General features: G+C 45.6%; 1 protein-coding gene and 2 pseudogenes across 1 annotated transcript; 1 reads left to right on the top strand and 2 right to left on the bottom strand.

The window, feature by feature from the left end:
• The first annotated feature begins 3,786 nt into the window (after positions 1–3,786).
• LOC125529956 (G-type lectin S-receptor-like serine/threonine-protein kinase At2g19130 pseudogene) lies at positions 3,787–6,897 on the top strand (annotated as a pseudogene).
• Positions 6,898–7,333: 436 nt separating this feature from the next.
• Positions 7,334–10,231, bottom strand: LOC147977556 (uncharacterized). Its single transcript, XM_087514480.1, has 3 exons — positions 10,199–10,231; positions 9,278–9,581; positions 7,334–7,524 (listed from the first exon to the last, which is right to left on the bottom strand). Exons 1-3 carry the CDS (start codon positions 10,229–10,231, stop codon positions 7,358–7,360), a joined length of 504 nt encoding a protein of 167 aa, XP_087370606.1. The 3' UTR covers positions 7,334–7,357.
• An 808-nt stretch (positions 10,232–11,039) lies between these two features.
• Positions 11,040–12,161, bottom strand: LOC147977555 (receptor-like protein kinase HAIKU2; annotated as a pseudogene).
• Positions 12,162–14,847: the final 2,686 nt, after the last annotated feature.

Genomic DNA, 14,847 nt, shown 5'->3' with positions numbered 1-14,847 from the left:
TAAATGTTATTAAATATATAGCACCCTAAAAAGTACAACCAATTTTTTGATAGAAACGATTAAAAGACAAAGAGAACAAATAAATAACTAAAAAAACTCATGGAAAAGTGGGCCGGCCCATTTTTCCTGGCTATCAGGCGGAGCATATCCTATTTAACGCTACCAGGCCACCAATAAGAGGCAGCTCTTAATCAGCGCTACGAGCGCTGGGTTGTCGTACTGGCACTCACGTGCGCGTTCTCTTTGGGCCGGCTCATTAGCATGAGAGCTCACTACTTGATCGCTCAACAGCTGGATCGCTCGCTCGACAGCTGGTCTGCTACAAAAAAAAATCTCTAATTCGATCGTTCCATAGACCGTTTGACCATGTTCATAGATATTTGGAAAACAATTATCAGTTTGAAAAAAGGTTTATCAGTTTGACGAAAATTTCACAATTTTGAGAAAAAAAATCATCGATTTTGAAGAAAAGTTCACAAATTTTAATAAAATCCATCGATTTTGAAGCAAAGTTCACGAAATTGAAAGAAGTTCATCGATTCTGTTAAAGAGTTCACGATTCTGGAACAAGTTCATTGTTTTTGAAGAAAAGTTATGAATTTCGAAAGTTCATGAATTTTGGAAAAGTTCATCGATATTGATAAAATGTCTAAGATTTTTGTAAAAGATCTATTTTTATAAAGAAATGTTCACGAATTTGCAAATAATTCACACATTTAAGGAAAAAATAAAAGTAAAGGAAGATAAAAATAAGAATAAAAAAGAAAGAAAAAGGAATAAGAACCATCCAAAAAACCATTCAGCGAAGTAGGAAAACCGATTTGGGAAGCTTCCCAAAACCAGGGGCCTCCGTGAACTGAAAAGGGAGAAAATGAAAAGAGAGTAGTTAATAGGCACGAGTGTTGAGATGTCCTTGTTGAAAAAGGATAAATGGGCCGGCCCAACACAGAGGGGCGTGGGGGGTGGGGGGTGTGTGCGCCATTTGGCCAATTAGGCTTTGAACGGCGCTGAAGGTGCCATATAGGGTTTGGGCCATTTTTTATATATGTTGGGTGCTTTTTATATCTCGCTTGACACAATATAGAACATAGCCTTGCCTCAAGCAAACTTATGGTGGGCCTGCCCAGCTGTGTTACGTACGTTGTTTTCCTTTTTACATTGGAGTATTTTAAAATATATAATATATTTTAAAATTTTAATTACTTGTTCATCGCACATTAAACAATGTTCATGCAGTTAAAAACACCACACAACTTTTAATTTTTTTGATAGCATTCAAAAAAAAGTTGTTGACATTTAAAGAAATCACAGATTTCAAAAGATGTTACTGATATTTTTATTAAATGTTAATACATAGTAAAAAAAGTTTGTTCAATTCAATTGTTTTTCATACCATTCAATAAAATATGCATGTGTTATATAAAATGTGTTCATGACATTAAAAAAATGTTTATACGGTGTAAATAGTTAATAAAAAGGTTCGTGCCATTTAAAAAAAGGTTCAACCTGTATTTGAGAAATTTTTAACATAAAAATATATTCAAAACATGTGCTTGAAAACAAATAGATTATGTATTTTAAAAAAGGTTCAGCGTCTATCAAAAAAGGTTTCACATGTATATGAAAAATGTACAATGTATATTGAAAAAGTAGTCATGTGTTGAAAAATAGAAAAAAAAAGTAAGGAAACCAATGAAGAAACACAGTAAACCAGTCAAAAAACATGTAGAAGCTTCTAAAACCGGCAATAGAAGCTTCCTAAAACTGGCCATATTGGGCTAGCCCATGTAGCAAATGCCTACTATGACACGGAATATCGTCTCCTGTAGGCAAGATATAAGATATAGCCCTCGCGATATATGTTCCCCTAAAAAACGTACTATAGATATCCTTATAAATCATGGTCTTAAACTGTCAAGCAAATTAGAACTTAACAGCACATAAGATTTGCAGCCTAGGTTGATCTAGCCAGCAAATGGCCACTGAGTTAACTTAGGCCCAAATGCAATAATACGCGTCACAAGTTGTGCAGAATTGATTGCTCTTCTGCCTATAGCTTCGGTTTAAGGACTCTCATTCGGCACAATCGGTGTGATCATCAGCCCTTGCCTTGCACCCCTACCCTACCCAGTCTCGAGCCACCTTGATCGTCTGGATTGTGCCCCCCCCTGCAGTGCAGCAGGCAAAAAATTTCCCTTAAAAAAATGAGTCGCAGGGTCAGTGCACGAGATAACTAACTGTAAATTATCAAGTTGCTAATGCGTAGTCGGTGGAAAGAAATTATATGAGAAAAAGGGTTTTCCTCCGCTTTGTATTACAAAGCAACCATCCGATACAACCAACGATAGATGCTGGGGCGGAAGCAGCACAAGCACGCCCAAAAGAAAAGAAAAAGAAAAAAGAAAAAGAAATATGCCGACAACGGCAGGTCGACGAAACAAAGATGACCAGTGACCGCTGCACCCACCGGAGAAGTACCACCGCGCTTCTAGCACTCCGAGGCGTCGCGTACCAAGCAACACCTTCAGGAAGGAATGCGACGACGACGCCGCTGCTGCCCGGACAAGTTCAAGGGTTTCCCCTGGTACGCAGAGGGCAGTGGGGAATGGGCAGATCCGACGCCCTTCAGGAAGGTCCGGCGGCGCCCGCAGGCGTCACCGCGTCGGTGATGGACGAGCCACCAGGGATTTCTCCCAACCCAAACAACCACCACCACCCCACACGATTGGAAGTGCTCCACCAGAACTGCCGCCCACCAACATGTGCCACCACAGTCACTGAACCATCATCGCCGTCTCGCTGAGCCACCGACACGAGACCTGGAGGAGGGACGAGGGGCCAACGGGCTCGGGGGCAGCCGCAACTCAGCCGATGGGAGGGGACTGCCACCACCGCCGATGCGGAGCCGACCGGATGTGACGACATGAGCTTACTAGGCCCGCACAGGCCCGTCCGGACCCCAAAGGATCCGGACAACCCCTGCCGCCATGCTGCAGCACATCGGCGGACGAAGCCGCCACCACCCGCATCCCTCGACGCCACGCCACCACCCCAGGGAGCCACGCCGCCGCACGCCGGAACGCCGGCCCGCCCCAACCCAGCTGGGGCCCAGAAGAGCCCAGATCTGGGCGGAGCGGAGGCCGGCGGCTAGCCGCACCACCGCGCGCCCCGCATCAGAATCGCCCGCGCCCGCCGGACCCCATCGCCAGGACGCACCATCGGCCGCCGAAGAACACCGCCGCCAGCCACCATCGCCCGAGCAGAGGAGGCCGCGCGCGGGGATAGGCAGGCCTGCCGCCGCCGGCACCACGCGGGCAAGGCCCGGTGGCGCGCGCTGGCGGCGGCAGGAGGAGCTTGGGGGCGCGCGGGAGGGGAGCGGCGTCGCCCCCCCCCCCCCCTCGCCTTGCTCGGGGAGGCGACGCGGGGGGTACAGGGACGGGGGGAGGTGGAGGGAGGAGCGGGGGTGCGGGGGAGGCGAGCGGCGGCGCGGAAACCCTAGGCGGAGCGGGATGTGTGACCTCCGGAAAGAAATTATATGTCCACCCAAAGTACAAATCTTATTAATGGACATGTTATCATACTGTTGACACTACCTGATCGACCATAAGAACCTGTATTCAGGGTTGACATGATACTGAGAGCACAAAATTTTGCAGGCTATCTCCCCTCAAATTCTCCTTTTTTTGCGGGCTATCCATCTGCAAGCAGCGAGCTTTAGGTTATCTCTAAAAATCAGACTCAAGTGAATAATATGTTACATTATAATTCTGATATGGAGACAACGATGCGTACCTCACAGGGACTGAAAACTCATAGGAATTATTTGCCCACACGAGAATTTTCCACGCCAAAGAGAGGACTGAAGCACCTAACGACGGACAGAGTTGTGAGCTAAACAGAAACACGTACCAGCGCCGTCCTTATCAGTTGGCTGTTTCTTCAGCAAAGTGCTTGGCTCCAAGCCAACCACCTTGCCTTTTCTATTCGGCAACTCATGGCCCAGAGAGAAAATATTGGATACCCTTTGTCCTAGGGTGAGGGAGTCCAACATTTTCTGGTATGATTAGGACTTGCCATAAGGTTAGTCATCATAAATTCCACGTGCTTTCGTCCTCAAGAACAGACCGGCATCCTTGACTTGGAATGATATCCCTCCCTCTTGGTCATAGTCAACATTTCACCTTCTCCTATTTAGTACTACCTCCGTCCGGAAATACTTGTCATCAAAATGAATAAAAGGGGATGTATCTAGATGTATTTTAGTTCTAGATACATCCTCTTTTGTCCATTTTGATGAAAGTATTTTTGGACAGAGGGAGTACTAGTTGGGTGGGAGTTGGGGCACACCGGGCGAGCTAGAACATCCACACTGTTCGTGAGAGTCTCTTACTAATTAAATGGCGAAAGCAGGCAAGCCCACGGCTTCATCGTCTTGCTTTGTGGTGCCGCTTCTCTACTTGATGATCACGGTCCTGCTGTCTTCTGGGTGCAAATCCGTGGGCGCAACGGATACTCTTCTTCCGGGCCAATCTCTGAGCGGTAACCAGTCCTTACTCTCGAAATATGGTTCCTTCAAGCTGGGCTTCGATTCAGATTCTACACTCGGCATATGGTACATGAACTCATCAACTTGCAGCCCTCCTCTAGTTTGGTCGCCTGATGTAGATTTTCGATATTATATACATAAGACTTTGCCCTCTTCATTCGGACTCTCAGAAGATGGCAGCATATATCTCAAAAATGATGACGGCTCACTTGCTTGGTCATCACTTGGTACGGACGCTATACCTATCTCTGCAGTTGCAATACTTGTTGACAATGGAAATCTTGTAGTAAGAGACCAAGCGAATATCTCTTTGGTGTCATGGCAATTGGCAAAGCTTTGACAACCCAGTCGGTGCACTGCTGCCTGGAGGATGGCTGGGATTTAATAGGGTCACTGACAAGAACGTCTCTCTTGTTTGGAATGGTTACGACTATATCCTGAAGATAAATGCAGCGCAAAGTAGAGGGTTTACTGTGCAGGATACTCCCAGCTGGATGGACATTCGTGAGGAGGATGGAGGCTCTTTTCTGTTGTTCAATGATGCACATCTATACATACAATTGCATGATGATGGTACTGTCAGTGCTGCTAAACTAGGGGACTGTGGTCCGGCGCTGTGGTCTCAATATAGTCGATGCGGGATTGCTGCATATTGTGGCCCAGACAGCATTTGTGTAGTGGCATATGCCGAAATCCGGTCATATTGTTTGAGAGTTGCAGCTCCACATTGTCTATCTAATCTTTCCGCTAAACAAGACATCTCTTTTCATCCCATAGATGAAGTCCTTGTATTTCCAGAAACTCCGTCGTTGGTGCAGGTCAGGGACATCAGAGAATGCGAAGCTATTTGTTCCGGTGACTGTTCGTGTACAGCATTTGCTTTCAATGTAACATGCTTACTGTGGTCTGTGGAGCTGCACAAACTCACAGTAGGGATCATGCCTGGTTCAGATGGGCGTCTGTACGTACGCACGGCTAAGCAAAAAGAAAATTCGGGTTCCAAGATTGGAATTCTTATTCCAACAGTGACGGGTGTTTTGCTCCTCCTCCTTGTTGCTCTGTTTGTTTGGTGGAGAAGCAAAAGGAAGATATTCACAGAAAGACCAGAGAATTGTAGCGGTGGCCTTACGATCTTCTCGGACGCGCAGATGAAGAAAGCGACGAGAAATTTCTCTGAAAAACTTGGAGAAGGAGGTTTCGGCTGTGTTTTCAAGGGGACATTGCGAGCAGGTTCCTCCATGGTGGCTGTCAAGAAGCTAAAAGACCTTGGGCATGGAGAGAAGCAATTCCGAGCGGAAGTGCAGACAATTGGAATGATCCAACACATCAATCTTGTCTGTTTATTTGGGTTTTGTGTGGAAAGAAGTACGAGGATGCTGGTATACGAGTACATGGAGAACGGATCTTTGAACTCCCATCTGTTCTCCAAGAAGGGTTCTTCAAAATTACCCTGGGAGCTGCGGTACCGCATAGCACTCGGAACCGCGAGAGGCCTGGCCTATCTGCACGAGGGATGCACGGACCGCATTATACACTGCGACATGAAGCCGGACAATGTGCTCCTTGATGCAGACTTCTGTCCCAAAATTGCAGACTTCGGCATGGCCAAGCTGCTTGGCCGAGATTTCAGCAGGGCACTGACCACAATGCGAGGGACCATCGGATACCTTGCGCCGGAGTGGATCTCGGGGGTTCCGATCACACATAAGTCAGATGTCTACAGCTACGGCATGATGCTTCTTGAGATCATATCAGGGCGAAGGAATTCAGAGATAATTAAGGAAGGGGAGTTTACCTACTTCCCCATCTTTGCTGCCGTCAAGGTCCATGAAGGAGATGTGGTGTGCCTGCTGGACAGTAGGCTGGAGGGCGATGCGGATGTGGAGCAGCTGACCAGAGCTTGCAGAACTGCGTGCTGGTGCATTCAGGATGATGAGGATCATAGGCCAATGATGGGGCATGTTGTTCACATGCTAGAAGGTGTTGTAGACGTCCAAGTACCACCCATTCCGAGGTCTCTACAGAATTTTGTGGGAATGGATGATTGCTCTCACTCTACAGCCTTCTATACTCTTTGAAAGGCTACAGACCTCATTCTGTTTGTCGATGAAGTATCACAGTTTATATGTATCTTTTGTATTTTCTAGACTGCACTCCTCCCCTATTTATTTCCCAAGGTTCGGATAAGTGGTTGTTGCGATTCATTATACTTATAGTGATATCCTGCAATTATCCCCTATTTATTCCCATGGTTCTGATGAGTTGCGATTCATAAATCCTTATAGACTTCCTGTGATATCCTGCAGTTTTAAGCGAACGCCCTCACTTCCTTTCTATGCTGGCTGGCAAAAGTGTGAACTACATATAATTCCAATTTAAGGACTCAGTCCAGTCAGTGGTGGATTACCAATCCTTGCATCCCCAATCCCCAAACTTCAACTAAAAACTGTAAATGGTGTTGTAAGCATACCTTCAACATTGAGAGTTTCAGGACTGCTGTTGGCATATGAGGGTTTTTAGGCATGAAGTTATTTGTCTAAAAAAAAGGCATATGCAGTTATTATTCATAGTTATTGTTCAGAATTCATCGAATTTGAGTATTTGTTCAGAAAATTGAAGTGCTCTACTACTCTTTGCTCATGCTGTCAATCATAATGGGAGGATTGCAAGGCACTATTAGCAAGAAAATTGCGACATCGTGTCTCCAAGGCCTGAAACAAAAGCGCCCCTGCTTATGCAGAGACGAAATTTGGGAGTTCACGTCCTCCTCTGTGAACCACCGCAGATACAACCACAGCGCGCCACCCACCATTAGCTCAGCCACTGAATTAGTGATGCTGGTCGTCCTAGCGCAACACAGATGAGAGGGGTCGCGCAGGTGAGGTGCAGGAGACACATCCTAGTGGTTTCCTTACTTCCTGTGGACACGAGCTGCAGTTTAGTTTTGGTTTCGGTTAATTGAGGGGGAGCCAGGTGATCTGCAAATGTTGTACTAAGTTGAGATCATGGGTTCAATACTCAAAATCCCATTGTGCTGCAATAGTCTGTGTCGTGTTACAATTCGAAATAAATACGTGTTGTGCTAATAAGCTCTGTTACTCTGTGTTTCAGTCACGTACAACAGTTTGATACTCCTCAAAGTTTTGGTCATGAACACCCTTTTTGTAATCCAACTGAGATTGACAACAATAACAAAGACCGTGGCAGCGGCAACATTTAAAAATACATGCTTTTATCCCACATGATTTCTTTCAAACTATGTATGTAATTTTAAGAGGATCAAACAATACACTACTAGGCAATCCAAGTAAAAAAAGAGCAGATGTCATTTGTTAATTTTCTCTCTCTTAGTAATTCATATATCATGATGAGGCAGTCCATACTTGATGTGTTTCAAATAAACACGAGGATATTTCAAAAGTAATTTGTATACTTCCTCCATTCTCTTATACAAGGTCACTATCAAAAATACATTTTACATCAATACAAGGCCACCAACAGTAATCGAAGCAAAAATTAATGATGTTTTCTTGTACTAGCAACTTTTTAATACTTACATGCATGTAGTCATAATGACACTTAGCTACTTCCTTCCCATTCATTTTTTTGAGAATCACGGGGGGGGGGGGGGGGGGGGAGTTCCCCCACCTGAATATATTACTCAAAGGACTGCCGAGGCAGTAAGAACAGCATTACATAGGCACGGTGCACCGTGCAGAGAGGTAGGAGCGCCACGAGAAGACGTCCTCCTTGTCTTCTGAAAGCACAAGACGGTGAGACCATAGGTCTAGAGCGGAAATAAGGTTCCTAAGGGTTATTACAGCGCTTTGATCAATCATCCTAAATACTATGTCGTTGCGAGCCGACCAGATCATCCATAGCAGGGCCAATAGTACTGAAGGCCATGCTGAGGTAGGGAGGTGGGTAGGGATTTCGACATCCCAGAGGTCTGTGATGTCGTCAGACTGAGGCAAAAAACCCAGGCGTTGCCAGACCCTGTTGGCAAGGGGGCATGATATGAACAGGTGGTTGGAGTCTTCTGGCAGGCTTGCGCACCGAGGACATATATCTGAGGCGATGATATGTTTGTGTGCAAGGTTGCACCTGGTGTTGAGGCGGTCCTTGAAGAGCAGCCAGGCGAATACTTTGAGCTTACGAGGTATCTTTGCAGACCAGATAAGCGGGGCATGATGATCATGCTCTGGTTGCTCCATGATTGCGGCGTATGCATGCTTGGTGGAGAAGGCGATGCCATGTCGAAGGAACCGTTGGTCTTCCCCAGCCGACGGCATAAAATCCTGCAAAACAGCCACAAGCGAGACAAGTTCTTGCTTTGCCGAAAGGGAGAGACGGTTACGGAGGTTAGCTTGAATACCGAAATGCAAAATGTTAGCCACTTTTACCACCTGGAGAGTGGAGTGGGAGAATAAGTGGGGGAAGGTAGTGGCTAGGGGTTGTGGAGTCAACCAGGTATCTAGCCAAAAGTAGGTGTGTGAGTTTATGGCGTATTATTGATCCCAGTTAACGAAAGAAAAGTTGACTTACAAAGCAGTCATTAAATTTTATCTTGGTACATGTAATCTGAGTTTGTGGCCTTGTATAAGGGAATGGAGGGAGTATTATGAAATACACCAAATGTAATTGCTTAAGAGAAAACTGCCTAAAATAAACACGATTTTCTTAAATTTAAGTGGGGACTAAAAATGTCAGTGTGGTACAGTTAATGCTTACCGGAGAGACTGGCGGCGGCACCTCTACGCCCGTCGCCGGCGTCGCAGCGAAGGCACCTTACCTCGCCTCTCCGGCTGCCCCGTCTCCTGCGCAAACGGCAACCTTGAACAGACTGACCCCTCCGCGGCGGCGCGAAAATCCGGCGAGGGATGAGTTTGGGGCAAAGGAGAAGGGAGTAGCCGCAGGCGGGAGGGGGGAAGGCAGCGGCGGGAATCTCTCGCTGGGATTTGGGGGATGGGTATCGAGAGCAGCCACGTCCACGGAAGGAAGAAGACGATGAGGCCTCTCTCGCGTTCACCGGGCCCTGAAGGGGGACTATAATGGGCCTGAAATCGTACAGCCCATCAACATAACTTATTTATTTATTTTTAAAATAATCCAAAACTGTGAGTACATAATGCAACCGTGAACAATTTCCTATTTTATCCATGAGATTTTCATCAAAAACAAAAAAGATTAACATTTTACTCATCTTACAGCTATTTAGACATTACTGGCTACTTAAAGGGATAATCCAAGAAAATGCTTGAGAATACCAAGATTGGACTTAGAAAATAACGGGCCACGTGTGGGGATTCGGCTGGAGTGTGCCGTCGGGAGGAAGGAGCGGGGTGGCTGTGCGAGATGATCAGAGGACCAGCGGGTGTGGGCGTCACGACGGTGGATGGGAGGAGGGGAAGGCGGTGGGGGATCGGTATGTGCAAGATATATTTTAGTTCAGATTAGCCGCAACTCGTACCTATATATAGGAACTCTTTGGCGAGTGCCTATGGTCAGGAACTCCGCAAAATAGTCACATGGTGAAAAAAAATAAACGATTGCGAAAACAATGCCGAGTGCCGTAACCCGGGAGGCAGGCAAGAGTGGCCTACCGTAACGGAGTACACAACAACTGCTGTTGTCGCCGCGCGTGGCACAAACTTCGCCAAATCCGTCCTGCCAGGAACTCGACATATTTCGTATAAGCCGAGTTCCCTTTACCCGGCTCTCAGCAACAACACGCTTCTGTTGAGTCAGGCATGTTGCCGAGAACCGTACTCGGCTTACATTGTTTTGCCGAGCTTCCGCAGTTTGATTTTCTGCAAAAATAATGGCACTTGGCAATGACTAATTTTCAAGTAGTCGGGAATGAATTTTTTAATTTAGATATTTTTGTGTAATCTCATCGTGTATGGTGGGGGTATGAAATATCAAGTTTCCCAACGCACCTAGGCTTAACAAACAATATTGACCATAATACCCTTGATTACACTAATTTAATATTTTATTAGAAGGACTTCTCCATATGGATGGTGAGTAAAAATCAGAGGGGTAACTAAGTACCTGAATGTACTTGGCTACTTGCCAACCACCGTAACACAGCTTACTTACTCAATATTAGGTAGAGAGTTAATTTTGCAAGTTCAAAATGAGCAAACACTCCAAAGACAAACATCCTTTAAGATCCAACGACAGTGGTGTTAGTCCGTATATGCAATTGTGGAGCAATCAGTAACACATCAAACCCTGTTTAGATGGCATTATGAAAATCCTCCTGTTTTCAAGCATGCAACCACATTGTGCACGAATAAAAGCAAGTAATGAACACGTAAAAAGAAGCAAGTAATGAACATTCTTGAGGGAGGAAGCAAACATTTTATATATAGGTGCCTATGGTAATCCGGGATGTTTATTTTTCTTTGATTTCCATGTGAACAGTAGGGAGGGCCCTTAGTTTTTTCATTTTTCTAAGTAACCAATGCACTTGATTCAGCCAATGAGCTTATAAGCTATAGCATGTGAGAAGACCACCAAATCGACCATGCCCATGACTACGACGCAATCGTTTGAGAGCCATCTGCATGGATGGCCTTTGTTGTGGATCTTCGACGATGCAATCCATGCCCAACCTAAATACGGTGGCCATCTCCTCCATGTACCGCGATTGATCTGGGATGCCCTTGTCGACGATGACCTTAAACTGTTCCAGGTTGTTTGCCATAAGCTCATTGCAATTGTCTCACGTCCAAATTGCCAACTGGCCATCCACTCCAGCTCTAGTGGCCACCTGCCCAGTCACGAGCTCCAGCAGCACTACACCGAAGCTATAAGTGTCTACCTTCTCCGTCAATTGGCTTGTTGCAACCCCATATTCTGCAAGTAATCAATTATTACTACTACTTAAAAGACAAAGCAAGTGAAGACATAATTCCATTTCCCAACCTACCTGGAGCCGCATACCCAAATTTACCAGGAGGCAGGTCCGTGATTGGCAACGGTTGGTTGAACCCGGCCATATTCATCTGTGCAGCACCAAAACTGGCAATCTTGGGATTCAACTCGCGATCAAGCAAGATGTTGCTAGAGTTGATGTTGTGGTGGACAATTGGCTTATTGCACCCATAGTGCAAGTGGCACAGACCTTTGGCCACGCCGATGGCAATGGATCTTCTCTCTGGCCAGCTTAGCAGCCAACCAGCATCCTTTTCCTGGTGCAACCAGTAGTCAAGGCTTCCATTCACCTCGTACTTGTAGACAAGCATGATTGCTTCCTCCCTCTCAATGACATCTAGGATTTTGATGATGTTGTCGTGATATATGCTAGCTAACAGGATCATCTCAGACTTGCAACGGTTCTTGACATTGTCATCTACTAATAGCATTGGGTTCATGTTCCGGAATTTCTTGACGACTAGTGTAGTCGGGAGACCAATGCCAACAATGTCCTGAACATGCACCAAGTATAGTTCATCCTCCCCTGTCCTTCTACTAGCCCACATCCTTCTCACATTATTTTCAGTAAGGTTGTCAACTACGCCTTGTTCATTGTACTCAATCGGCGGTGTTACTGTAGGACGGCTCCAGAACTGCATCCTCTCAGCGGCCAGACAGGGCGTGAAGACTGTTTGTGTGTCAAGGTTGTATCAACCTGCGAACACTTTTTTATTAGTATTGAGAAGCTTGATCTCCCATTGGTTCAAAAAGGTTTTTCTATTAACTTATTTCCACATTACAATGCGTATTAGGAAATGGGGTATGCATGCATGAGCATTTATGACCAGACAGCTCTATGAGGCAATGCATGAACCCTACACAACCGCTCTTACACGAGCTGTTGCTAAGATGCACTCGTTTTTTGAAACGTATGGAGTACTAACTATTAAGAGATAACGGGAGAAGCAAGCTCGTAATCAGTTTTAGCCAGAAAGGTAATTAATTTGAGTCAAATAGTGACAACAAAGGAACAAATAATGGTGGATTAGAATAATATGTTGGCCTTTGAAATAGTTCAGGATTTTCTGGACCTCGACCTACAAAGGAACTTTTCGCGTAAAGGCCATGAGATCCTGCTACTATATTTATTGCGCAATTTGGTTCTTCATACATGATACAAAGGTCAAATTACTGAAGTGGTGATACATTGCTGGTAGCCTGCACCTATTATAACTTTTATTATGGATATATTCTAAGTCCTGCATCCTTGCAACTTATTTACGTGATAGTATAGAAACAAGACATCACATGATAACATCAAGAATCCCCGGCGCGCGCGCGCGCGCGAGAGAGAGAGAGAGAGAGAGAGAGAGAGAGTCCTGCATCCTTGCAACTTATTTACGTGACACTCGGAAACAAATCACACATGATAACATTTAGAACCCAAAGGGGGGGGGGGGTTCAAAAGCTAGAGAGAGATAGAGGGGGAGGGGAGGGAAAGATAGTGAAACAACACATCATATGATCATATGATAACAATCAAAAACCATAGATGGAATGATGGATAGATAGATAGAGAGAGTCCTGCATCCTTGCAACTTATTTACGTCACACTAGAAACCACTGAGAGATAGAGAGATATAGAGAGGAGATAGAGAGAACAAGAGAGAACAAGAGAGAGAGAGAGAGAGAGAGAGAGAGAGAGAGAGAGAGAGAGAGAGAGAGAGAGAGAGAGCGCCTGGCGTAGAAGTACGTACCTCGGACCTCAGTAGTTGGGTGCACAACCAAGCTGCTGAGTGTGACGCGTAGCCTCCTCCCTGCCGGACTAATTATCAGTTAGGGAGTGCTGCTTGAGTGGTGTTGGTGTTCCAGCGGTGTGTGGGGCGTACGTATATATACTCCATTAGCCCAAGCATGGCGCACGGAAGAGAGCTGGTGGAGCCCCTTTGCACGACCCACAGGAAGGCAGGTGGTGGGGCCCTTTGCACGACTTGCAGCGGCCTGCTATTGACCACTACTAGTATATGGTTGGCTGGCGGAGTTGCAGACAAGGGTTTCCTCCCGACTTTCCCTAAAGCTGGAATCTCACAAGGAGACAATGGTCTCAACCATAAACTATTGGAGCCAACTAGGGCGTCATCACATGCTCGCATAAGATAGCCGGTTTGACCCCTGTTGTCAAGAGGAAGTGCCCATAAATTAAGCCCTGAACGTTCCTAACCCGACATGACAGGGGATGCATGTATGTAAAAAAAAGCAAAAAGCAGAAGTAGATTTTCTTTTGTGCGGGAGCAGAAGAAGTAGTTGGCACATTTGATCACGTGCTTATTTGCTTGGGTTTTGACGCAACTGCCACTGTCAGTTGCAGTGAAATTGCTCCATTCAACTTTTGCTCGCCCTCATTATACTATCTAACATCACTCCTTAATTAAGTGGAGAGTATTGTTTTTGTTACGTAATCCAAGGTCTGCTAACCAGCGGTTCTCACCCACATGCATCATGGGCCCGTTACACGAGTGTCTCGGCCCATCAATCAGGTCCAACCAAAGAGCAACACAGACCTACACCAGGGTTTGGGCCATCTCCTCCTAAAAGACTAGCCTAATAGAAGGGGACACCCTCACCGGTATAAGTTATGCTCTGCCCCCTCCTACAATCGATGTGCGACTAAATCCAACAATGTCCTCCTCACACATCTATCACAATGGACCTGCTAACATTAGCATTTTCAGCCCACCAACCCTGAGCAACCACCCTTGAGTTACCGAGATTTATTTTGGGCACCTAGGCTCCGATACCACTTGTTATAATAATCCGAGACACGTCATCGATCGTCCAAGGATCAAGAAATCACACTAGGCATGACACCAAGATTTTTTTAACAAGGTTCGATAGTTCACCAACATGGCTACATCCCGGGGCTCATATGTTACATCATGTGTCTACCATGCATTATGTAAGAGGCCTAGGATACAAAAGTCCTACTAGGATACATCACCATGCCCTTTCTACAGAGAGTACGACTTGAAGTCCAGCTGTAACCTACATTACACAAAATATTCGACACAATTCTAACTGTTTTGTGAAGGTGTCCATATATTTGATCAAAATTAATCAGTATTGTTACATTAAAGAAGGAGACATGCAAAGTTGTTAGAATCTTTGGAAGACATGTAAAGTCTGTGAGAATCTTTTGGGGAGAGGTGTGGCTGCACCCGGGTAAACCTACACCCCTTTATCCAAGCCATCAAAATTCCTCAATCTGTTTACAAGCTTGCTTGATTAGCTTCATTCACTATATTGTTCTAATGTTCCTTTTTTCGTGCAAAGGAGCACAGGCTCCCAATTTAATTTGCATTGTTCTAATGTTCCTGATG

The sequence above is a fragment of the Triticum urartu genome, chromosome 3A (genome assembly GCF_056163025.1).
Source record: "Triticum urartu cultivar PI428250 chromosome 3A, HENAU_Tu73, whole genome shotgun sequence".
In the NCBI taxonomy this organism is placed as follows: domain Eukaryota; kingdom Viridiplantae; phylum Streptophyta; class Magnoliopsida; order Poales; family Poaceae; genus Triticum; species Triticum urartu.
The sequence above is the reverse complement of the archived record's forward strand: the minus strand, read 5'-3'. Positions and strand labels throughout refer to the sequence as shown.

Excerpts from the sequence above, each read along its gene's own strand:
- LOC147977556 (XM_087514480.1), bottom strand. The coding sequence starts at position 10,231 with ATGTCGAGTTCCTGGCAGGACGGATTTGGCGAA. Across the intron at positions 9,582-10,198 it reads GGCAGGACGGATTTGGCGAA|GGCCCGGTGAACGCGAGAGA; the intron begins GTTTGTGCCACG and ends GTCCCCCTTCAG. Across the intron at positions 7,525-9,277 it reads TGCCGCCGCCAGTCTCTCCG|ATCACCTGGCTCCCCCTCAA; the intron begins GTAAGCATTAAC and ends CAACATTTGCAG.